At 43.1% G+C, this 27160-nt stretch overlaps 1 protein-coding gene across 1 annotated transcript in view; it reads left to right on the top strand.

Annotated features, from left to right (window-relative positions):
• spata5 (spermatogenesis associated 5) overlaps window positions 1-27160 on the top strand; it is a 49144-nt gene that overhangs the window by 3192 nt on the left and 18792 nt on the right. The window contains 8 exon segments of the mRNA XM_034199443.1: window positions 82-416; window positions 418-727; window positions 1030-1159; window positions 1291-1347; window positions 2478-2601; window positions 4304-4405; window positions 5345-5498; window positions 21356-21510. Coding sequence (XP_034055334.1) covers window positions 82-416; window positions 418-727; window positions 1030-1159; window positions 1291-1347; window positions 2478-2601; window positions 4304-4405; window positions 5345-5498; window positions 21356-21510 — 1367 coding nt within the window.

The following is a 27160-nucleotide window of genomic DNA, read 5'->3' as shown; positions in this document are numbered from 1 at the left end:
TATTGTGTCCTGGTTTTGAATTGATGTCTCCGTTCAGTTTTTGGGTGGAATAACTCTACTGGTTTGTCCGTCTTGTCCCAGTTGGGAACATCCTCCTGCCAGGAAATGTCGTCCCCTTGACCTACTTCGGCCGTTCATGCAATCTCCGGGTGGACACCGTAAGAGGGGAGGATGGAGTCTCCCTCCACAGACCATCTCCCCCCTCAGGACCCCCCCCTGACCCAGAGGAGTCCTCCGTGATGGACTCAGTGCTGGACTCCACCTCAGCCGACCTCTCCCTGCAGCTCAGCCTGCTCACTGTGGACGATAACGGCTCTGACGGGGCCCCGAGCTCAAATGGAGAGTCGGGTCCTGCAGCCAGCACCCCACGACGACCTGCCCACCTCCTCCACCTCTCCTCCCCCCCTCTCCCCCTCCACTGCTCCCTGCACCCCGTCCTCCCATGATTCTCCTGCAGAGGGGTCTTACAGTCTGGAGAGCTCACAGCAGGCTGATAGTGTCCTCATAGCTCCCCCTGGTGGAGCTCAGAGTTCGGACACCTTCTACTGCCTCTCCTGTTCCACTAAAGTCAGCTTCAGAGACCGAGCAGGGCAGGAGGACCCGGATGCTGAAGCTCAAAGGTCAAAGATCAAATACTGCATGATTGGAGGGCTCAGCAGCCAGCTGGACGTCATCAGAGAGACCATCGAGCTTCCTCTGAAACATCCAGAGTTATTCTCCAAATATGGTACGTGTTTCAGAATCAGCATCAGGTTTAAAGTACTTTCATACAAACAAGGAGTTTGCTTTGGTGTATAATGAGGACATTTTCAAACTTAAAATGGTGCATGCATAATCACAATAAAAGGAATCATTTGTAAAAAGGAGAAAGTATAGATTAATGAAAAAAAAGGAAATGTACAAAAAAGTAAGTAGAATACAAATATGACAATAGCTCTGAAAAATAGAATATCTTCAGTAAAGCAGGATTTCAACTGGGTCTTACTTTAACTTAAAACAAGATTTAATTGCAGGCTGCTTTCTCTGCAGGTATCCCACCTCCCCGTGGAGTCTTACTATACGGTCCCCCAGGCACCGGGAAGACTATGATTGCACGAGCCATAGCCAATGAGATTGGAGCTCACATGACGGTCATCAACGGCCCCGAAATTGTTAGCAAGTACGGTCAAATTGCTCAAGTATCACTGAATGAATTTGAATTGTAATGCAAACCACTGTGCACATGATCCAAAGGGATGGAACTGTATAGTCATCCAGATTCAATAATGATGTTGTTTCATGTCTTCGCAGATTTTATGGTGAAACGGAGGCAAGGCTAAGGCAGATATTCACTGAGGCGTCTCAGAGGTAACGTTTTAAACGGCTAATCCCATCATTACCTCTATCATAGTGTGTTTTCTATATATACCAAACACCCTAATGCTTTCTTTTTGTTCACCGCTGTCTTTAAACGTGTTTCTTTTGTATCGTATTTGTAAGAAATCAACTACTTGTAACACCACTGATAGAGTAATAATTTCTCTTGTGCAATAAAGTAGCAAATGAAGCCACAATACTTACCGTATATTAACTGCAGTACACCAATAATAAACGGTACCACTTTACAATAAGACTACCCTTATAAAGGATTCATAAAGGGTTTATAATTAGGTTATGAATTAGGTTGTAAACACTTTATTAATCATTAAGAACCATTTATAAGTTATTAGTTCTTACATCAACACAGGCTCACTATTTGGCAAGATGACTAAGCCTTATATTGGCTACTTAGCGAGAATCAACTCAGTGAGCAACAGATACCAAGGATGCTGGCTGATGAAGAAGACGAAGTAAGCTCGGTAGCCAATATAAGACTTAGTAATCTTGCCAAATAGTGAGCCCACATTTATCTGTACTGCTAAGTCTTATATTGGCTACCTAGCTTACTTCGTCTTCTTCATCAGCCAGCATCCTTGGTATCTGTTGTTCACGGAGTTGATTCCCCCCCATCCATCTTGATGTTTATTGGCATCTCTTATGACCATTTATTTACGAGTTACTAAAATGTATCGTTGTCAAAAGGGAGCCTTGTAAAGTGTGAAACAAATCACCATTTCTAATAAGACTTAGCAGTACAGATAAATGAGGGCTCACTATTTGGCAAGCAACCGGTCACAGTTGCCCTGTTTATCTCATGTCTTATAAAAGCTTATTAAGGATTTATAAAGTGTTCACAACCTAATTAATAAAATAATGACAAACTATTCGTAAACCCTTTAAAAGGGTAGTCGTATTGTAAGGTGTTACCTAATAAAGAATAGCTAAAGATAAATGTGCTCACACCAAATATTAAACACATTCAAAGAGCAAGACCAGCAATGACATTTGATTTATGATTCAAAGCTCTGCACCTAAAATAAAGTCTTCATGATCAGCTTGTGATTTTGCATTTTACAGTCTTGTTGGCAGCTTTTCTCACATTTTCATTTGATTTCCAGACAACCTGCGATAATCTTCATCGATGAGCTGGACGCTCTGTGTCCGAAGAGAGACGGAGCGCAGAACGAGGTAGAGAAACGAGTCGTTGCTTCTCTGCTGACTCTGATGGACGGGATTGGTTCAGTGAGTTTCCTTTTTGACCCTCCTGCGATTGACCACTTATTTTTGATGAGCCCTGCACTCCCGTGATATCTTAAAAAAAAAAATCCATATTTGAGTTACAAAATGACACGTTCAGTACATTCAGATTATGAAACAAGCTCTATGCTCCGGAAGTACAATGCAACATTGTTTAAATGTGTTCTCATGCCTTTCTTTGTATATTTCTTTTCATTACTCCATTTAAACCTGCACCTCCCACCTAAAGGTAACTTATCTGAGTCAACTAATTTATAAATAAACAACTTGTTTCCACTTAATATATACGTTATACACTAAGTAGTGATGGCCACTTCCTTCTATGTGTTTCTTTTTGTCTACTTTAGCCAGTGTTATAGCACGAACTATAGATTTTCCTTTCTCTGGAGATCTGCTTCACATTGACCAAAGCTTGTTCTTTGACTGAAGAACCCAGCGCTCCTAGCAGACTGCTCTGTCAGGAAATGCTCTCAGTGGAAATGCAGACCGTCATGCAGAAGCCATCTCTGCCTGCTGGCCGGCCTTCACACACTGTGGGTTGATTCTCTGGGGTGTTGTTAGTCCTCCAAGCGCTCTGTCAGTGCCTGATGATGAGAAAAAAGATGGTTCCCCACACACACACACACACACGCACGCACGCACACATACACATTCACACACGCTTTCACATATACACGCATGCACACACACGTACACACACACACACATATACACACCCACACACACATGCCCAACAGGAGCCTGGGAAATAAATCACCTCAGGTTGCCATGACCTGCCAATTTGGCATAACTTTATCGGCAAAGTACATCCCCATGACCGCAGTGCATGAATGATCGTGATATCACACACACACACACACACACACACACACACACACACACACACACACACACACACACACACACACACACAGATGATCCAAGGTCACCAGCACTGATTGGTTTTGGAAATGTGGATAAAGCACTTCCTGCTCCTCTGCATTCTTTCTCGCACTGTAATTTATTTTTGTTTCAATTCTCCCTGCGGTGTCGAAAGGTGGAACAAATATTTCTCATGTTGCATGCAGACCACCCCGAGAAACACAGGTTTAACATCGGGCCGAGGGCAGATGTTCTCTGAGGCTGTGCTTATGGAAATCGACTGGATAAAGCCACACATGCTTGGTCATCAAGTTAGACCCAAGTTCTCTTAGCTCCTAGACAGTTGATATCGATGACTCCAAGCTACAATTTGCATGTCATTTCCTGGTGTATATCTCAGCCAGCACAGCAGATTTGGCAGTGTTTGTGTGAAATATACCAGACCGCATCCATCATCTGTTTCATAACACTTTTGATGGTGTTTAAACAAGTCTGAGCGCTACCAAAGCTTTTTGAGTGGACAAGCACACCTGAACTTCAATGGTAATACATACTGTGTATTACTGTGTATGTATGAATGAATCGACCACAGTATCAATATTCACGGTTATAGTAAATACAAGTTTACCGGGAGATTCCTAGTGTAACCCTGACCAAGGTCATACTGTAGGCTTACTGTATGATTTTGTTAAATGTCTTGGTAAACTAACCTTGATGCCTCAAATAGTAATGCACTGTTGTTTGTACTTTGTCTTAAGGAATGCACAGCCCAACGTCACATTTTCTAGGACAAAACTGATTTGTGATCTTTTTCCTGTTCTTGTAGGAGGGTCACTCAGGTCAGCTGATAGTTCTGGGGGCCACAAACCGGCCCCATGCCATCGACCCCGCCCTGCGCCGCCCAGGACGCTTCGACAAGGAGCTGGAGGTGCGTAAAACTACAGCCTGTGGGGGAATCAAAAGAAGGTCCTGTATTGCAAATGTAGCTTAATCTTCAGTTATAACCCACAACTAGCCACGTGTGCTCATTTAAAGGTCCCCTATTATACTGTTTTTCATAAATATATTATAGGTCTCAGATATATACAGAACATGTCTTTGAAGTGTTTGGCTCCAAACACCAAACAGATCATTGCAGCATTACCCATAATCCCCTCTGTTTCAGCTCTGTTTCCAAAGTGCTGATTCTCTGTCTGTTACTTTAGATGAAAATAAGGAGCCCCTCCCCACGCCCCTCTGAGAGACATTTGGTTACAAAGAACTCAATGGTGCTCTAGGAGGAGATTCAGGTGATAAGGGGGGGGGGGTACCTTGGTTGGTGATTGGCTAATGGTTACACAAGTCAAAACATCGTTATGACATCATAAAGTGGCCAAAATCTGATCAGCTCATTTTCAGACAGGTTTTTATAGAAATGGATCAGGACGAAAAGAGAGAGAATCTTTGTTCCTGAAACTTTCAGAGTCTCTTTACACAGAGGGGACACATGTTGATGTAGAAGAGACATGAAGAAGAGGGGACACATGTTGATGTAGAAGAGACATGAAGAAGAGGGGACACATGTTGATGTAGAAGAGACATGAATAAGTGGATTTTGCATAATATGTGACCTTTAACACCCTACTGTTTGTTTATAGTGAATTCATCTGGTGAAAATAAATAGTAATAGCAACAGTTTGCTTTTTCACAATATGAAATTAACAATCAGACCTACTGAAAATGTCTCTGTAAAGCTCTGAGAAGTGCTGTACTCCATTCATTCATGGTTTGGGGTTCCTCAGGGTTCATATTGAGTACCACTACAATTTCAGTTTGAATACCAATGTCTGTAATACAATTTCTTGTTCTATTCATTTCACAATGGCAGGTGGGAGTTCCTACTGCTGCCGAGCGTGCAGATATTCTGCAGAAGCAGCTGAGCTTCGTGCCGTGCAATGCCACCAGCGAGGAGGTGACGCAGCTGGCCGACGCTGCCCATGGATACGTAGGAGCGGACCTCGCAGCTGTTAGCAAAGAAGCAGGCAAGTAAACACTCTCCTACTGTCATACAGGAAGTCAAAATGCTGAGGAAAAAACATGTTTCCCTCTCCTGGCACCTTTATGGCCGTCTGAATGTGGTCTGCCACCTTGTGTCCTCTCTCTTCATGATGTACAACATGTCCTGCAAAGGCAAACATTTCTCTTCCCAGAAATGCAGCTATAGATCCTGAGAAAGTCCAAAAATCCATATCATAAAAATACCGCACCAACCAAGAACATCCACAGCTACTTTGACCAGTTGTTCTGTTCTTTTTAATGATTTTCCTCTTCCCGAAACCAACATCATTTAGGAAACCAAAACAAAGCCGCACATGTCAGCTGGCCCGAAGAGGCTCATCATCTTTTAGTAGTTCGGTTTGACTCGTGGACGCCAACCAACGAGCAAACTGCGTACCAACAACAGTTTGTTAATGAGCTTTAGGTACATCTGACTCAACCTCTGCTTTTAACCCAAACCACAATCCCTGGTGACTTATCTCTTCCTAAATTAGTTTTTAACAGTATTTTCGATGTTTTCTCGGAGAGTCTGACATGCCTGCTACACAGAAGGTCAGCCACTCTTTGATATTTGCCATAAAGGAAGTTGTGTGTTTCTGTGGTGTTCAGATCCCAGTGAGAGAAACCACTGAAACCACCACTTGTTGTGAAATTCCTTTGCCCCCTCACCCCTGATGCTACAAACTGATCCACCTCACATCCTGAGCTTATATAACGTATGTGTGTATCTGCATGTGCTCGATTGTGGGTGTGTGTGGGATTGAACGAGCACACGCACATTTGTTTTTCTGTGTGTGACCCCGTGCGCCTCCTGGGTGGTCTCAGGCCTTCGGTACGTGGCATATTGCATTTCCAGCTGAGGAGGCTGCTGTGCGGAAGCGCTCCGGCGGAGAGCGTGATTTACTGTCCGCAAAGGGCCAGACGTGACTGGCAGTGTTTTCTGAGAAACCTCCTCGCGCCCCGGAGGGAGACAACAGCCTCCCCCAAACCCTGATTCACTCCGCTCACTTCCCTCAAAAGCCTCCAAACCCAAATCACTAAACAAACACAGGCCCTCGCAAGCACGCCGCAGGAGAACTAACAGAATCAGATCGCATTTAATGCTTTGTTTCTTTCTGTCGGCTCGTTCGACGTGGACATAAAGCACAGATGAAATACAAACTGAGGAGAGAAATCTGAAATGGAATACAAACACAGCTTCAGAGGCTTCAGAGTTGGCGTCCACTTGAAATGCAGCTTGCTTGTAGTCTGGTTTTATTCACACAGTAAATGTCTTTCTAGGATATTAGCATGAGCAGTCTAACACCTAATTGTTAACCTAGCCATTTAGTTTACTATCTTAGCTATACTTACCACAGCCTTTAGAAACATTTACATACAATTAATAAAGACTATCATTAGATGAACAATATATCAGAACACGTTTTGAAGTGGTTTAAAAGAAAGTGTATACTCTATTAGGGGTGTAACGGTTCTCACGGTTCGGTTCGTACCTCGGTTTGGAGGTCACGGTTCGGTACAACAAGAAAAAGCAAAAAAAAAGTCCCAAATGCAGGTTTGTTGTTATTTATGTTTGAACAGTAGTGCAAGTTTCAGTTTTAAAAAAAAACAACTATTTTTTGAATAATTAACTGTATTAAACAGTTAAAAACAAACCATACACAGTACACTCAGATGGCCATATTATCTATAATGGCTGATGTCAAACAAAAAGGTTTCATCAAGCTGTAAAGCTAAAAAGAATGTCTTGAAAATATGACATAAATAATAAGAAAGTGTTTCAAGAGCGCAAAGTCGTTGAAAAACATATGCCAAAAGCTTCCGTTATTTATGTTGGTCACTCTCTTTTAACTTTCATGTCTATTGGCTTCTTAAAAACAGCGGGGATCAGCTGTTGAACTGCAGCTGTCTTTTGCCGGGCTCCGGTGATTGGCAAATCTGGCTGATGCCTTCTGATATGATTAAGCATGTTTGGCTAGTGTTTCATTAGCATACCGCACCGCTGTCTAACAACGCCGACACACCGTCCTCGTCCGATCCACCACTCGTCCGATCCACCACTCGCACTTCATCGTTATTGTAGTCCACAGGGAACCCGAAATGTTCCCACACAGCTGATTTAAAAGAAGCAGGTGGGTTCTAGCTCCTGTGTGTTATCTGAAATCGCCATACTAACTTTTCTTTTTCTTGTATTTTGTTCGTTTTGTTGTTGTGTTTTCTTCATGTGTTGTTTAAGGGCGGCTGGCAAACAGCTTTTAGGCGCAATACCGCCCCCTGGATTATATATAGTGTAGTGGATACTGCCCTGAATGACACTTTTTTCCCACTCGTAAAAAAAAGGCGTATTCGTCGTGTGACTGCGTGTGCCGAACCGTGACTGTACGGGACGAATACGGGACGAATACGGATACCGTTACACCCCTGGCCTATACTCTATGTATGATATATGTTACGCTACGTGTCTCTGCTAAAGAAACAAGCTTGACTGTTAGCTTGAGATTAGTCAAAGGATGTAGGTAATAATAATAATATATTTTATTTATAAGCGCACTTTTCATTTGCGTAAACAAAACTCAAAGTGCTACAAAATTAAAAAGGGTGAAACAAAACAACAAAAACAATAAAAAACAATTAAAACAACATAATAAAAAAGATGTGTTCGTACTTCCGCACTCTCATCAGGAAGGATAGGTAGTAAAGCTTTCAGTGTTCATGCTACAAACCTATTCATTAAATAACATGTGGCATACAACAACAGTAATGCTCAGTTTAACAATACTGTGATTATCAGTAACTAAACTGAACTTACTAAATGATGCATTTTCCACAGAAATACGTCTTGCAACTCGAAGATAAGACGCTAATCATTCACATCCGGTTCCCTTGTCTTAAAGTTACAATTGTTTTGGGTAGGTAGGCTTTGGTTAATGCAAGCTTAAGATATGTCACCGTTTGCTTTACTTGTATCATGCCAAGCTTCATTAGACTTTACTCTGATTGGTGGACAGGACATTTACATATCATTCATAATATTCAAATTGACTTATGTGTAAGGATCCACCTGGCATCACCATCCTTATAACTACCGCACAATGTATGGCCTTCACATAAACAGGACACACACCACACACCGCCACACAACACACACACACACACCAAACCGAAAACACACAGCCACACAACACCAACCACCCAACACACAAACCACACCACCCACACACACACACAACGCCACACACACACGCCACACACCGCCACACACACACCGCCACACACACACATACACCGCCACACACACACACACACACACACACCGCCACACATACACACCGCAAAACCCCACACACACACCGCCACACACACACACCGTCACACACCACACACCGCCACACACACATACACCGCCGCGCACACACACCACCACACACACACACATACAAACACGCCACCACCACCTACACACCACACACACACCACACCGCCACCACACACACACACCACACACCAACACCGCACACACCACACACCGCCACCCCACACACACACACACACCGCCCACCACACACACACACACACCGTCACACACAGATACACACACACATACACCGCCACACACAGACACACACACACACACACACCACCTCTCACACACACACCCCACACACCACCCACCACAACATCCCCCACACCACTACCACCACCACACACACACCACACACCACACACACACACACACACACACACACACACACACAGCCACATACACACACACACACAGACACACCGCCACACACACTGCCACACACACGCACACCACCACACACACATACACCGCCAAACAGCCACACACACACACACACACATACACACACACACACACAGACACACCGCCACACAAACACCGCCACACACACACCGCCACACACACTGCCACACACACACATACCGCCACACACACACACACACACACACACCACCACACACATACCACCACACACACACACACACCGCCACATACACATACACACACACCCACACACACCGCCATACACACACACACACCACACACACATACTGCCACACACACACATACACCATCACACACAGACACACACCCCACACACCCACACACCCACACCACACACACACACACACACACACACACACACACACACACACACACACACACACGCACACACACTGCCACACACACCACCACACCACACCACACTGCCACACACACACACACACACAGAAGTTGATATCTGTTGTTTCCTGCTCTGCCTGCATTGAGAGGAAAGCTGAAGAGGCACACTGACACGTCGAGTAGGAACTGCAGTTGTTTCCTTCTCAGGTAACAATGAGCGGCTGGGGGAACGTACGCTCCGACGCACCGCTTCCTGAAAAATAATAATAGGGGGGGGGGGGGGAGATAAATGCGACGGCTGCTACACACTAGGGTCACGCACATAGATACAAACCCTGCACAGCTGCAGAGAAGCATGCGCACAAAAAGACTTCTGATGCACGCACACACGAGACGAATGTAGGGTTTCACATCCTGCATTTAGTACAATACCAACCTGCTTATAGATCTGAGAGCATTTCAATAATGGTTTCATCTCTGGAGGAAAGCAGTGGCTTTTCTTTGCGTGTTTTTCTTCCTATGTGCATGGAAAGTTTGATGTCATTCAGGAAGTTTTGTTTGTCCTCTCTGAGTTGTACGGAGCCTCCAGACACAACTTCTTGCCGACAGATGTTTTACATAATCAGAACTTAATTACAGTTGATCACGGATCGGCCGGTTTAGAACGTAATGTAATGCACACTCCTTCAAGATCTATTAAAGTCTGTTTCATTCAGGGCTCCTCAAATCCCCTGGAAGCCTCTGCTGAGCGCACAAATTATTTAGAAGATCTGCGCTTCACATCATGTGCACTGAGCGAGGGGATCCAGGTTGATCCTCCAAGGTAGGGTTTTAAAGCTGGAGAGGAAAACACAGGAATGTGGCTTAAGAATGTGACATCCTGTTTACGGTACATCTGTATAGATCACTTTGCTGTAAAAATGAATAAACCACAGTTTTTAATTATCTAATTAAAAAAAGCTACTTTAGTTTCACAGCTAGTGTCCATACATTGAATTGAATGTTAGGTTGTGTAAAAGACAAAAAGACGTGTGTCATGAAGCTTAAAATCTTCCCTACATTTATTTAAGTACTTAAAATAACATGTTCGACGCTTTTATCCAAAGCGACTTACATACTCAGTACTGTGGACAATCCCCACAGGAGCAATTTGGGGTGACGTGTCTCACGGCCCGTCCACACTACAGCTTCGACAGCTTCAAAAACGGTTTCCAACGCGTCTGCCCATTCACTTTGAATGGGGTGACGTCACTTTTCGCCGAACTGCATTGTGGGAAGCAGAGCGGAGCTTTCCTGGCGTTTCAGGCTGCAAAAGTTGAGCAATGTTCAACTTTTGAAGCTTCTGAAGCTTTCGGTGGAAGCGTCAGCCAATCAAATCATATGCCAGTACAAGCTCTAGCCAATCAAACCGCTGCTTGTGTGTCAGGGGCTGGAGATTCATGTGATTGGTTGTTGGTCGAGCTTCAGACACGCCCAGCTCCAAGCTTTTTTTGAAGCTGTAGTGTAGACAGGCCGTCAGGGACACAACGACATGCTGACTGCAGTGGGGTTTGAACCTGGGCTCCCCTGATCCGAACACCAACACACTAGGCCACTGCGCCACACGCCTGTTGATAGAAATTCAATCAAAGAGTGGTTTTGCCTAAAGAGGTAAAGCTAGTCTTTTACACACAAGTTAGGTAATGTCTGAAAAAGTAAGCCTACTGTTTTGTTTAGGTAAATATTTTCCTACATTTCTTAAGCCTTCTTATTCCCTCTCATCACCCCACCAAAGAAATGTCACAGACGTTCTCGTATTGTTTACTTTTTCCGTCCCGTGGAGTACATTTTTCCAAAGTATTTGACAAGATTTTCTAATAAAGTCAAAAATACTTTTGTGTAGCAGAACTTTTTGTTGAAATTTAGATTTTGAAACCGCCGCGCTAGATGCCCTCTGAATATAACGTCTGATTGGTTTGATAATGTTTAGTGAATACATAGTTGCCGTATTAAACGTGTTGGCAGTGTAGTTTTTCATCTCAAAACTCAAAGTGTATGATTAGATTGAATCACTGCTGCAGAAGGTTCAGACGATGAACTGTAGTAACCTCAAAGGAAGGCCTCTACTGAGAACATGTTATGCCGCTGGGGGGTTAGGCTCAGCTGCGAGGGGTAAGTGTCAGCGTGACGGCAGATAGAGATACTCATTTTATTATACCATATTTGAATCGATGTCAGCATTTCAAAGAGGCTTTTTGGGGTTTTCCCTTTCCTGAAGTGTCGTATATTTATTTTGAAAGAACATACATAACATTCATCTGTTTCTCATATATCATCAATATTCTAATTACTGTAGACTACTCTGCACAGTTCCTATCATATTCTGTTTCTATTTGATTTGATTTACTTACACTATGTCGTCTGTTTTATTGTGTTGCACTGTTGGAGGAGTCTGTGACCTAAGATTTTCATTGTCATAACTACACTATAGCTATGTACACATGACAATAAAAGCCTTGAAACCTTGAAAAATATAGGTTTGTGTGCATGTCAATGGTCTGCAAAGGCTAATATGTCCTCTTTAAAAGTCCTCGTAACAATCAAATCACGTATCTCGATGCTCAACTTGTTTAAGACTCCCTCCTCCTCCTCCTCCTCCTCCTCCTCCTCCTCCTCCTCCTCCTCCTCCTCCTCCTCCTCCTCCTCCTCCTCCTCCTCCTCCTCCTCCTCCTCTGAACTTCATCTGTCTCAGTTACCGTGTGTGAAGTGGACATGGCTTTCATCATGCTTTCTGCAGGTTGACAGATTTATGTACACATTAAGATGATGTGCTGGACTCTGTTAGTCACAGCAGAAAAATGTACAGCCTGCACGCCAGTAACTCTGTTTATAAAGCTTTCTGACGGCCTTCCTGTGTCTCTGATGCAGCTCCTCGTCATTGTGACTGCGCTCTGTCAGACATGTGGCGGCACGCACTCTGCTACTGGACATCGTCACAGTCAGGTTTTATTTGTTTGTTAGCAGTAGAGCTTTCCGATTATGTTGCTTTTCAGGTAAAGGGCTAATGATGCAGCAAGTTATGAAAAAACATCTGAGAAATATTTTTGATTCTCCACTATGAAATTGACTTTAAATGCTTACTCCATATTTGATTGTATGGTGCAGGTCTGCAAAGCTAATTGATATACAATCATGTTTTTATTTTGCAATTTCATAAACCAAGTTCAGCATAAAAGCTGAGCAAAGCCCAACATCTTCACTAATGGCGCTTTTCCACTGAAGGCCAGGGCTTCGCTCGGCTTAGTACGGTATAGTTAGGCCTTGTTAGGCCCGGCTCACTTTATGCTGCGTTTCCATTACAGTTTAGTAGCTGGGGCAGTAACTATAGTAACGCAGTGTAGGCGGAGCCGTGACGTCATCTTCAATGCGAAACACAAAACCAACGTTAGCTCTTAGCACTCAGAGCTCACAACTCCTCATATCTGTTCAGAAACTAGACAAAAGTTAAACAAGTACAAACCACAGACTGCCTGTGTCATGGCGAATACAGTCGCTGGTTTATTTATGTCTGTAGGCCGTTGTTGTGAGTGTGGACGGTCGGAGCATATATAACGTTAGCTTAGCCAAGCTCCATTCAGAAAACACGCATTTTAAAAGCTTTTTCGCCTGCCGTCTGTCTGCAGACTTGTCAAAGCATTAATTCATGGTTTTTACTAACCGGTATCAGTATGTTGTTACTTCGGCATCATTTTGAAACGTGAATTACAATTAAATCACGGTCAAATATGTTCATTTTGTTGTAGCCCCCTTGCCAGCGATTCTCTCTCTAGTTTAGCAGAAAACTGTGAAAAGGTACCCGCTAGCCGGAACTACGCCTAGTGGAAACACAACCAAATACGGGCACGGCACGCTGTAGTGGAAATGTGACCTAATAAACTCTGAACATGTGGCCTTTTATATCTTTATACAACTTTTAAAAGACAACTATTCTGTACAACGCTATTTCACAAGGAAAAGGCATAGCTAACAATATATTACCAATCATTTAATCACATTGAAGCATTTAATTAACTATTTGATAATGTCTTAGTCTTTAAGTATTTTGTTATCATTAAAAAATGGCAGAGAAATAAAACATATTACAAAAATGGCAGATAAATGCTATTTTCAGCGTTTTAAATATATATGGAGATAATCTTTGATTGTCAGAATATTTAAAGGCATTACCTTAGACTTTAAGAAACTGGCGTGAATGCTATTGTGTTGTTATTTGCAACCCCACCAATGTTTGGCTTACCTAAAAACAGTTAGCCAAACATTTTAAAGTCCATTTGTTAGAATTATCAGATTCAGATCAGATTTTAGAAAGACCTACACTTGTGTGAACCTATAGTTTGTATAGAAGCAGAGTAAACCTGCGACGTGCTGATTCAAACCATAAGGAGACAGCCAGCTGAAGGTGTTGTATTCATATTTATTATCTCTGAGAGACTTCCTCTGATATAACCACATAGGAGCTCATTTCTTCTGATCTTACTTCCCCAAACGTTACATTGACCCGGTTCCCAGCTCGGCACAGATTATACAAAACATCTCTTCAATAACGAGGCCCTCGAGGTGTTTCGTGTGGCGTTGGAAGCTCTCATGTGGTCTGCTGGAGCCTCGCAGACTCTGGGCGTCTCTTTGTCGTCCTGTTGGCGTTCCACTGATCCCGGTGCAAGCAGATGACTCACTTCCACAGTCTAAACAGTGCTAAATGTGTGTGTGTGTGTGTGAGGGCGCACGTTTGTCCCAGTGTGTATGCGTGTGCGTGCTTGTTTGGTTTGTGCCACATCCGGGCGCACTGTTTACAAGCCTCTCTAAACAGGGGAAGCCCACTGGATCAAAATAAGGGCCAGTCAAATTGATTATGTGGAATAATAAACACACAACTCTGCACTTTGTCAGCCGAAAGCTCTTTTGGTTTGGCGGCGAAGATCAGGCTCAATATTTAACAACCGCTTCTCCGAGTTAGACTAAACGGCCGAAATGATTTACCGGGTAATTGTGCAAAGTGATTTGGCTAACACTCTTCAATCCTCTAAAGATAAATACTTTCTGCATTGAGAAGAAAAGCGGCGGCAAAAATGAGTTTTGTGTGTTTGACATAAATTCTGCAGTAGGAGACTAAATGGGCCAAACACTGCCGAATGCTCGCTGATGTTTACAGCGGACGCCTTGCCTTATAAAGCGCTTTTTCCAACTCGTTTGTCCTTTTAAAGACTCTGCAGGAATTTCAGGACAAGTCACATAAATATCAGTCGGATCAGCATGTGAAGTTTATTTGAGGCCTCTGTTTATAAAATCCGGAAATGTGCTGCTTGTACTCCTTAACCCCAGCACTTACCTTTACCCAGTGACAGCTGTGTGTGTGTGTGTGTGTATGCTTGCACACGTTTCCTGCATGTTTGGAGTGTGTGAGCTTGTGTATTAGTCTTTGTCATATCCATATGTGTGTATGTGCACTTTAAGAGCACATATTATTGCGGTGTTTCAGCTCCGGGAACAGATGTTGGGTTTTGTAAATACAGGTGCGGAGAGTGCTCCGGAAGCCCCGGCGAGTAATGAAAACGTTCCTGTGGTTTTGTGATGGTGTAATGCCCAAAGTATTTCTCAATTCATCTGAGGGCAGTGTCGCAGGAGGGTGTTTAAACACAGCGCTACACAATGCAACATTAAGCTACACACACTCCTAATTCTTCCCTGTTGAAAAGTGGAATGCATTGAAGTGCAGATTTCTCCTCACACACCTTCCTCATGATGATCCGCTGTCTCTGACAATGGAGCTTTGTGAGGTTTTCCCCTTTTTGAAGTTTTCTTCTAACCTCCGTCATTTCATCCTTTTTATTTTGGAAGCGGAGGTCTCTTGAGTTGACTTGCAGATGCAAACATAAAACTTGATGATCCAGCTGCACCGTGCACACAATACAGGGCAGTGTCCAAACGGTTTTGTATACCTATTCAAAGAAAAGCCTTTGTTTGGTTTATAGCTTGAACGAAACTGTACTTTTGGAGCCAATGTCAGTGTTTGAGAGCCGTTTCTTTGTTTTGTCAACATAAGAACATTATCATACGTGTATTCATCAATGTTTGATTTGCTGTCTTAACAAAAGGTGGTCAATCTAATGGAGACATATCGTTGTTTTTTCCGAGATGCCCGTATATCAGTCTGACAATTGTCCATATTTTCCAGGGCGATTCATCGTCCAGTCTCTACTGTGGATCTGCTGTGGCTGAAAGGTTTGGACAGAATTTAGAAAGCCTCTTTCCAACCACAGCATCAACACAATACTGCCGTTCATATTTAGTTCTATACCAAGAAAATCTCTTTGGAGGTAACATGCATTGGCCAAATGTGAAACAATACCAACCTTTTTTTACTTTTTTTTACAAAGGATACTGTTGCACTCCTCTCGCATACTGACATGTTATTCACTGAAACTGCAGTCCCTACTTTTGCCTCCCTTTTGTTTAGTTATTTTGTTGCTTGGTCCCTATCCTGAGGATTAGTTTTGGACATCCTCAGACGAGGTGTTGTGTTGTAGTAACAATATATCCCTCTGTTGGGCTCCTGTATCCTGATGGGTTGGGAAAGGGTAATACTAAATGAGAATGGCCCCATAATGACTGGGGCACCTTCTCTGATTTCTAAGGCTGTCCGACAGACACAGCTCCCAGCTATTCTCCCAGGCTTGGTCCATGATAAATTGATTTGAGGACGATTTGATGCCGGTTGAAACTGAATCTGCATCAAAGCCTGTCAGAATATGAGGGTTCATGTGATGCGTTGACATTACGTGTGGTATCATCACACCATGAAGTATCTCCAAGTATAATGTTTAGTATTAAAGGGTTTGATTCTTTAGTAGAGGGGACCCCCAGAGAGAAGGTCTAGAGTTCAGTGTTTCGGACCAACATATTTAAAGTATGACCATTCCTGTTAAAAAAACAACACAAACTGTCCACCCCCCTCTTCTCCCTGGCCAGCTTTAACTCTCTCTTCCATATCTAGTTTAGGCCCTGCTGTGAGGTTTTGCAAATGTGCATTCTTGTACATTTAGGGGGCCCCTGCTTCTCTCAATTCCCACTAGATCTCGGCACATTTGAAGCATTCTGGATAGAGAAGGATTGCAACAAAAAAAAAGGAGTAGAAGAAAATGAGTCCACATAAGGTTCAGATTAAATTGTGTTGTCTCTTTTTGTTCTCTTTCTCCTCCCTTTCCATCGGATGTTTTCATAACTAAACCAAATGTGTGCTCGGAGTCGGCCAAGAGCAGTCAGGAGAGAGAGGATCCCTGAAGCAAAAACGTTAAAGTCACGTCGTTGAATGGAGTTTCCGCTGCCCTCCGGGTTCAGGCTGCACTCGGAGCTCTGCGGCTTGTGAACCCCATTCTGTTCCTCTGCAAGGCTTCTCATGACTGCTGGAGAAAGTGCTTCACTCACTCTTCAGTTGATTCTCCGTGAAATATTTATTAAACATTTGTCAGCTGCATTTTCCGCCTCCAGGACTTGTATTCAGCCTTATTGACGAGCCCCTTTAAGCTTTCTGTCTACTCACACTGCTATCAATTATTATCCAACTTTTGATTGAATCAAGAAATACAACTTTTGCAGATATGTTGAGTCTGCAGTAGCTCCAAATGTGTTATGGAAAAAAGCCACTAAGCTTTTACTCTAATAATACTTCATATATCAACGCTGCAGAAGACCTATCAATGCTCAACCTTTTTCTTATGTGTTTTTGGAGAAGTTAATGTAGACTTTTTACTTTTATTCTTTTTTTAAATATAATCGAAAATGGCGCTTGGTGCAGCATTAGTGATTAAATCTTACATTTAATTTATAATTACACTTTTTATGACTTTCTTTGTGTGTGTAGTTGTGTTTAGTATATTTTACGTCTTTGATGTCCCTTAAACAGCACCTCTTTTCACCCTCTGTCTGAAACCAGAGCCCAGTCTGCTCTGACTGGTTAGCTGGCCGGCTCTGTTGTGGTTGGTCAACCGCTTAGAGATGTCCCGCCCTTAACCTGTCACATACAATGTGTTGGAGCGCTAGCCAATAGAAGTGCTAGCGTTTCATAGTGATGTCACTATGTTACAGAAGTTAACAAAGGAGTCCAATGGAGGCGTTTCTGTCAGGTGTGTGGAGTGTGTGGGAGAGAAACCCACAGACCATTCACATGCACAAAAACGTATATAACACACTACAGGAAAAGCAAAACCCCCAAAAGTATAATGGGGCCCCTTTAACAGACCCTTAACATCTTTATGTAAAATGAGTAATCCTGTATAAAAGCATAATGGATAAGCATGCTGAAGGGTTATCCCCTTGTGGGTGTCCTTCATGATCCGAACACACTCTCAGGTCTGACTCTCACTCCCTGAAGGATCCTCCACCTTCACAGGGCAGGCCTGATGGTTTGGGGTTTGTGCACATGGTGTTGTGGCTCCTCATCTCCCCTCCTCACCTCCCTCCTCACCTCCCTCCTCTTCTCCCTCCTCATCTCCCTCCTCACCTCCCTCCTCTTCTTCCTCCTCTTCTCCCTCCTCTTCTTCCTCCTCATCTCCCTCCTCATCTCCCTCCTCTTCTCCCTCCTCATCTCCCTCCTCGCCCCAGCTTCCTTCCACATCCTGTCTTGTCTTGCCTTGTCCCTTCCACTCAGACCAGATGTTTTTGTGCAGCGCCGGTCCGAAGCTTTAACGCAGATGAAGAGCTGAGGCAGCAGCAGCCAGGTGGAACGATTGGGATGTTTAAACCTCTGGGGATCCAGAGTCAGAAGGCGGGTGGGTGGAAGAGAGAGTGAAGGAGCTCGAAAAAGACATCTTGCACCAGGGGGGCCGGGACTGGGGAACACATTGACCACATCTTGAAGACAAACCTGCTCGCATTAATTGTGTTTCTCCTCTTCTTCTCCGTCTGTGCCTCGCCTAGTCGTACAGGTCCTGGAAAATATAAACAGGATGCAGTCTGATCGTAAATCCCCTCTCGTCTGCTCCCTGGCCCCGAGCCCTGGACCACGTCCGTTCCCCTCCAGCCCTCGCCACCTCCTCCCCCCTTTAACTCAGAAGAGGAAGCCAAAAGTCTCTGTGTGTGCGTCTGTGTGATGTGTGCACATGTGCGTCGGGAAGGGTTGTGTGTCTAATACGCTGTTACCCAACACTGGGGTTGGAAACGTGGTTGTGGGCAGGTTCTGTAACTACTAATCATTGTCCAAATGTAGTGTAATCCACTCACAGAAGACCTGTCCTCCCACCTGTACATGGTCAATCTGCACAGCTGGATGCCAGCTGACGCACACATGGCCTTTTCGGCATTGTAGTCGTTTTCTCACACATTCTTCCCTGCCTATTAAGTCGTGATTGCATGCAATATTGCAACCAGCAGAGCCTGTTTCTCTGTAATGTGAATTGGAGGAAATTACAAGCAGAAAGAGATTGGCAATGTTCCCCGGTAACTTGACTGATTCTGTCAGTAAAGTTGCAATTGTTTGCCTACTGTGTTTCTACCATGACCAGCATGTTAGACTTCTGCTATGATTTTGGAAACCCTTTCATTGAGGGAATTTCTCAAACTGTCCTGATCTGAAATAACATCCTATGCTGAGGACAAGCTGCAGAGAAAGGTCCTTAATCAGCCTTCATTTCCTCTCTGACAGAGATATCATCTCAAGTGGTTGTTGGAACAGAAGTCCTATGACGGGAAGGGCATTCATTTAAATCTTCTGACAGACTGTGAAAGACTAGAAGGTGAAAAGGAAGTTCCTGCAGCAATTATGGCTTTATTTTAGATTGACCCTTGACCACAACTGCTTGCCGTCCAACAATATAAGACCAAGAAGCATTTTAAGGCTGATCTCCAGTGAGAGAGAATCAAATTGGGAAGTCAGAGGAGTCGCTGTTGTACTTTGAATGATATCCTCAATGTTCCTTAACATAGAAAGACTTGAATCTTCTGGACAATGTTGAGAATTGTGGGGGAAACTTCTGTGTAGCAATGCAGGAGGAGTCACCGACTCAAAGGAGACACGGGGAGAGCTGGAGCTTTGATGTCAAACACTGATGGGTTTATTTGGAGCTTTGGCCGGAGAATTCACAAAACAAGACCAAGAGTCAGAGGTTATGACTTCACGGTAGAGTTGCCACGTCAATTCTGAAGAACTCTACCCCAGACCCGTGTGTTTAGTTCAGAGAGAATAATCAACATTGTGCATAACAAGATAGAATGATAACACTATCAGCTGAAGCCAACTGGCAGGAGCAGGGAGACAAAACACTGAGAGCACAGCAGCCAAGGTTACAGGTGCGGGTGCTCAGTCAGGACAGCATGAGTTATGGGCCTTGGAAAATATTTCCCCGACAAGAATACTAAAGGTTTTTATAAAGCCATCGCTTCAGTATTTCAACCTGATTTCTGAGGAATTGTGCACTGATGATGAGCCCTTATCTAACACAAACAAGAACCCTCTTCAGCTATGCAGACCTGGTGCAAATGTGCAATATTTGTCATTGGGAAGATTTGCCAAATTCATCAAATTTCACCCATAATCCAAAAGTGAAATGATTTAAACAGCTAGGTGTTTTCCACAACGTTTTTAGCTTTAGCTTGCACTTAGCATAGCACGAAACATCACTCTAAGCTTGGTGATTGGGCGTTTTGTTGTTCATTTCACTCTGTTTTTACAGACTCTTAATGAAATAACGAGTCTTTTGTTCAGGTGATATAACCAGAGGAGTTTAATGTCAATCAAAGCTTTGGAAGTGCTCAAACTGGCCGTCACTGCCAACCTTATTAATAAAGAAAAGGAATAGGTTGTTTTTACTTTTAGAGCCCTCAATGCCTGACATAAACTTGACAGCTTTATTGGTGTGATGAAGAGAATGTTGTATAACTCTTCCTGTGAAATAAATACAATCTTTCTTTTGTGTCTTGTAAGACATATGTGTGATATGTCTGTACTCGGCTCTATTCACTCTTCACTCAGCTGTCTGTTCACTGAGCTTTCTCCCTCACATCTATCTGCTATGACCTCGTTTTCAAGGCAACACAAAAGCTTTTTTTTTATATTGATGCATCAGTGTTTGTGTTGCTGTCTTCTTTTTGTGCACATGCTGGAGGCTCTGGGAACAGAGGCTATTCAAACCTTAAGACTTCAATTACACTTCCCTTCCCTTCGGCCTACTCTCTTTTCTCCACAATAATGCAAGGCCAATTATTTTGGCGATCAAAAGGGGAATTAGTGTTCATTCTGAGATTTGCATTTGCTAGGCGTGTATCATCTCGGCGTGTACGAGCCTGAATGTTTTGGGTAAAGAGTTGGACTGGATGCATGTGGTTTTGGAATGTAAACCCTAAAGCCACAACGACACTAACGTTGCTTCTTAAGGAAAACAAACACCCGTTTAATTTCCTTCTTCATGCCTCAAATTATAGGGTTCTGTTTTCTAAATTCTGTTTTAATACGTGGACTTGGATGTCTTTTAATAAACAACAACAACATTTCTAACCTTGGTTAAGACTCTGCCATGGTATTACTTACTTTCTTGTTTTTGTTCGTATTTGAGCAACATTTTGGTCTATTGGCATATCTTTTTTATCTTGGTGACGCACGACTTCATTGAGAAAAGTTCAAATTAACACGTTTTTTTCCTTCGCTAACAAACCTTTATCCTACAGGTTTGCATGCACTGAGGCGAGCACTTGGTGGTTCCTACCATCAGTCGGACCAGCAGCTGAAGGGCACGGTGACGGTCACTCTGCAGGACCTCCAGTGGGCCATGACTGTTGTGAAGCCAAGCGCCATGAGGGAGGTCGCCATCGATGTCCCCAAGGTACTGAAACCTCTCCATCAATGCTTACTTTTTGTCCATCTCACTCATTCGTACTTTATGTTTTTGAAACTAGTCAGAAAACCAACCACATGACTTTATTTCGTTATGCCATGGAAACAAAAATCTCCTTATGTCCTTATATTGATGCTAAGGGAACTTGTGCTTCCTTATTAGATGAGTAAAGCTGAACCAAGTCGCTAACACTCATTTGGTCAAAGAGTGCCATTCACATTGCAAACTCTGCCGACACTAGTTCCAGTGCCATCAGAAAGTGCCACTACCAGTCTTTTTTGCAACAGGAATTAAAGCAAAACAGCTAAATGTTGTCCGTGGTACTACAATTTGAAATGAAGAAAAAGTTCTTAAACTACTTGGATATGTTCCCGTGAAACAACATTGTGATTTAAAGACTGTCTGCACTTAATTTAGCCTGGAAATAGAAGAAAAATACATATAATTGGAAGATTAAATCCCAGACGCCTTCCAGATATAGATCCTGAATCTTGCCAAAGCGAGTCTGGGTTTTGTGTTAAGTACGGCAAAAGGCGTAAAAGAAATCCAGCTGGTCAAAAGAAGTAATTCAAGTTTATTAGCACCTCCTGGAGTAGTCATCACAAAGTACATCGCAGTAAAAGAATCAGACAGGAAATAAGACTGAATATTTATGGTATAAATGATTAAATAAGAATTAAACAGTCTTAAGATGTTAATGGTGTACACTCAACTTAAATCCAAAGACAGGGTGTTCAAAGTTTTAGAAAATATATTTGTATTTTTTAGCCTGCAGCATGGTTCACTGAAACGTGATGAGAACACATTTGAGATCTTAATTTGATAGAAACCTACAGCAGCTGAAATATGTCAGGATTTTTGATTTGGAGCCAGTTTTGTGTTAAGACATTTTAAAGGAACACGTCCAAAAGGTGAATGAATTATTCAGCTGAATATGAAAAAGTTATATTTGGTTACTTTTTAGTGTGGTACATGTCCTGGACTAAAAAAAAAGCATGAATAGGCCTGGCTGGCTTGTTTATGACATCAACCTTAATGACACAATCTGAATCGAAGCCTTGGTTTCTAATCAGCATTAGTTGGGTTTCAGTTGCGTTCAACCTTGCGATGGCCCTGCGAAGAAGCAGACTGGTTTACATCCCACTTTGCTTCATTTAAGGCAGAAAACCAGTTTATAACCCGTCCAGCATCACTACTTCTTACGACCACAAGAACAACTACAAGCTAATCAACAGCAGCTTCCTTCCACGTTCAGAAAACCCCTTTTTTGGACAGCTGACCACAGAATTACCAGCACTTAAAAGATGGGGGTCAGGCTGAGGAAGAGTGGAAATGACCCTGTGGCCATTTTACCCTCCACTGCAATGAAGATGAATCACTATACTGGGAGAGGGAGGGAGGGAGGGAGGAGGGGAGGGATGAGAGGACAGTGGTGAGACTCCAGGATGTTTTGGAGTTTGCATGTGCAAGACATAACGGACAGGAAGAGGGCTAACATCATCCTCCACCGGTAATTGAAAGCAGATCGGGTCGCTGACGGTTCCTGCCAAAAAAAGAGAAAGAGGAGAAGAAGAAATGTCCTTCCTATCCCCCCCCCCTCTTCCCCCTCGTCTCTCTGCAACACTCTGCACTGAGCTCACCCAGAGACGTTCAGTCCTTGCGGCCGGTTCCTGGAAACAAGAGAGAGAAGTGAGTTTGAGTTCGGATTTTTTTTTCTATCCCCCTAGAGCAGCTGAGCTGAAAGGGCAGCCGCAGAGCCCCGGACTTGATTATATCCACATGAGTGCAAACATTTGTTTCTAATCCATTTTATATAAGAAACTTCCAGTGGTGCCGGATGAATACACGCCTCGAGTTCCTCTGAAACCTCCTCAGATCACGTATCTAGAGATTTGAGTTGTGCACATTACACCGCTGGACTTATATTAGATTTATATGTAAATAAATTGGGAGTCCAATCCTTTGTTTGTTTTGCGACAAGACCTTCGTCCACCTTTTGACTTCTTTCTTGTTTACCCAGCATTACAATCATCTTTTACTCCGCAGTCTGGCTTTAATATTTTCATTTGGCAGCTGTATCACAAGCCCATTTATTCGTCCTTTTAAACGTACTCTTCGTCTCCTTTGGGTTTTTTTTTTGTCTGAGAAGTCCCCCACACCCTCCTTTCAACCCCATCAAAGGGCCAGAGCCTGAGAGGCCCCTTGTAAAGTTCAGAAAACAACAGTAAAAGATAATAACTGGGTCTCGTACCAAAAGGAAGGGAGGTAAAGACGGGGGGAAAACGCCGCACAGCGAGGTGTGAGTCAAAACATTGCCTTCTAATTCCACAGGCGCTTCATTCTTGACAAAAAGCACCTTGCAATTAATCCTTTATATTGTTATTTCTTACAATGACTCCATTACGTCTGCAGCGACTTAACCAAAGAATGCAACAAATAGGGGCAAGATGAGACTTTACAGCGTTGTGTTGCACATCTGCTTCCTCCGAGGAAAAGGAGGATGATTGGCAGGTTTGAGGATGTTGTCGGTAAACACAGAGGAAAGAGGCCTTTTTTAAAGCCCCCAAACAGCTCAATCTTGGTCAGATTGCACCGTCTGAGTAAAGGTCATTCTAAGCATAAGTTTTTTTATGTTCTACACCTGATGAGTGGGGTTTACTCCCTTCAGTTTGGCTACAAATTATAGGAATTTTTCTACCGCATTATCCACCCTACTTACCACATAAAGCATAGGTCTATAAGGCAGCGTCCTGCCGTGCGTTGAAGCTTGCCGGTGGGCGTGTCTGATACTTGACCAACAACCAATCACATGAATCTCCCACCCCGGACACACAAGCACGCGGTTTGATTGGCTAGAGCTTGTACTGGCATATGATTTGATTGGCTGACGCTTCAGACGAAGCTTCAAAAGTTGAACATTGCTCAACTTTTGAAGCGAGCAACGCGAAGCAACGGAACCACAATGCAGTTCGGCAAATCGTGACGTCACCCCATTCAAAGGGAATGGGAAGAAGCGTTGAAGCTTCAAAGCACACCGCCGTGTGGACGGGCCGTAACCCTGGGTAAAGTTTGACATGTGAATACTTCTGTACAAGCCCTCCTTTTCACTACCAGTTGTCATGCTGCATGGTTTATTGACTACGGACATATCTACAAAGATGAAGTCACCGTGATGTAACATTGGTTAGTAGAATGTGATTTTGAGTCCTCAAGTTTTCAATTTTTTGATCATCATCTTTATTTTGAACCAAAATTAACCAGAGGATGTATACAAATACTAAGAAACATTGAATCCGTTACCAAAATGTTATAATTAGCTTTCATGAACTTATCACAAACTGCGAGAATCGATAAAGTTCTAAACAAAATCACGATCAACACCCAATCCCGAAATTGTGGTTATAGGGACCTGTCAATCACAAAGCCACGCCCCTAAAGTATGCACTGCTTTACAGTATTTGTTTTACTCTAAATTGGAACATAATTAACCAAATGAAAACCAAACTGTGTTAAAAAAGAACTAGCAACAAATGTTAATACAATTACTTTGGTAATAAATCAAATACGGAATATAGGGTAATTTTTCATACACCTCTATACAATCAGACATTTTTTGTGACCGATGGAGTCGCCCCCTGCTGGTCATAAGAAGTAATGCATCCATGACACATCCCAATCCTATTGTTTAGTTGGCTTAAGATGCATCTCCTGTGTTAATTACAATACACACAATGTGGAGTCGAAAATGAAATAGCTTTAAAAAGCAACTCGGTACATGAGCAAGGTGTACAATAACAGATTTGGGATTATTTGAAACACTCCAGCCACATTCATTTTCATTCTGCAGTTTAATGAAGGGTAATGCAGCTAAAAGTAGTCATGTCATATTCATTTAAAACAAAAATATCAGCTCAAAGTCTATGGTGTGTTCCCAAGCTGTCAACAGTATCACACAGTCCCCATCGACAGTATGAGTTCACTCAGTTGCAGTGGCGAACCGTCAGGGCCTTCAAGGTATTCAGAGAATACCCTGGAACACTCAGATAAAATAAACAAAAAATCGATTTAATTATATAAATAAAATGTTATAAAATGAATAAATGAGAATCGTATCTGTGTTGTTGATTTGTTTGTCCTTCTCGGACCATGCACTACGCATTTCAGTGGTTTTGTGTTAGAAAAGAAAGCAACCAATCAGATCTTGTTCTGGGTCTCTGGGTAGAATATCCTTCACCAAGGTATTCTACATCCTTGATTGAATGCCCTGGCCGTTGCACTGAATGAGAGCGTACGTTTGGACTGACAGTTTGATCAACCAATCAGATATTGATTTGTAGCCAATGGGCGTATTCTTTCAGAGTTCCCCTCGGTTCCAGGGTGCTCTAGAAGGCCCGCTAGTTAACTGGCTCGAGACAGAGGATCTAATGCGACGAAGCAATTCATGCCGTTTTATTGTTTTTAACGTTGAAATGACAAGTGCAACAGGTGAAGATGAAGTTGTTGCGGAATTGTTGTGAGTACCCTTTTCAAGACGACAATTCAGTGAAAAGACGGACATTATAACGCCGGGGGGGGCGGGGGGTGTGTGTGTGTCTACAGAAGGTCCAGTTGTGATAGACATGGTTCGCCACTGCTCAGTTGTCATTAACCCTAGATGTCCAGTCTCTGTTATTACAGTTCATTGAAGCCATTGAATTTAGCCTGTGCATTAAATGCTTTCTACTGTACAGCAACAACACTGTTTGTATATTGTCTTGTGTATTCTTCCTGTATCACTTCACCTGTTAACTCCATTTCTCTACAAGCCGTTTCACTGTGGCTTTCAACTCACTGTACTTTTTATTTCATTTAATTTCTCTCTGAGCCTCCAATGGGGCGTTCTGGTTGGCTGGTCAGCTTCCGGCCTATCTCCTCATCTCCTCAGCACTCCTCCCTCCCCTCCCCTCCATCCGTCCTCTCCCCTCTCTCGCTCTGCGCTGTCCATCAATTGTTCGGTATTTACAGTATGTGGCAAGACGCCAGGTTTCCATTAGGTGCTTCGTTCCCCGGAGATGGCGCCGGTGGCCTGGGATGTGTTACCTCTGGATGGAGAGAGGGGGGAGGAGGAGGGGGAGAGGAAGAAGAGGAAGGGAGAGAGGTAAACAGCGATATTTAAGGAAGACAAGAAGAGATGGTGAAGGTCAAGTGAGAGAAGAAAGAGTGATAGGAGTGCAGTCGAGATAAGAGAGATAAGAAGTCAAAAGATGAGGGTGGAGAGGAAGGAGGATCAACATTTCCATAGTTATCAGATAAAAGCCATGGATTTGTTTAGTTTTTTGATGAATCTGTTAGTTATGTTTTATATGTGGCCAAATGTTCCAAGAGCCCAAGATGATGTTGTCAAATAGCTTTACGCAGTGCACAACTAAAAGATATTCAGTGTACAATCTAACAAAATAGAGAACACATTGAATATATTATATTTTGAAGGAATATTCTATTGGTCTACTGCACCAATATCTCCATGATATACACACAACAACTGCTTTCAGTAATCAGTAGGAGTTAGAGAATCTTTCCTTCCTATCTAGATTTCTCATGGAGAACACCAATACCTTGGCCATGTACATGTCACGAACTTGGATACACAAGGTAAAGG

This window comes from Gymnodraco acuticeps, unplaced genomic scaffold (assembly GCF_902827175.1).
Source record: "Gymnodraco acuticeps unplaced genomic scaffold, fGymAcu1.1, whole genome shotgun sequence".
NCBI classification, from domain to species: domain Eukaryota; kingdom Metazoa; phylum Chordata; class Actinopteri; order Perciformes; family Bathydraconidae; genus Gymnodraco; species Gymnodraco acuticeps.
This window is presented reverse-complemented; position numbering and strand designations above follow the sequence as displayed.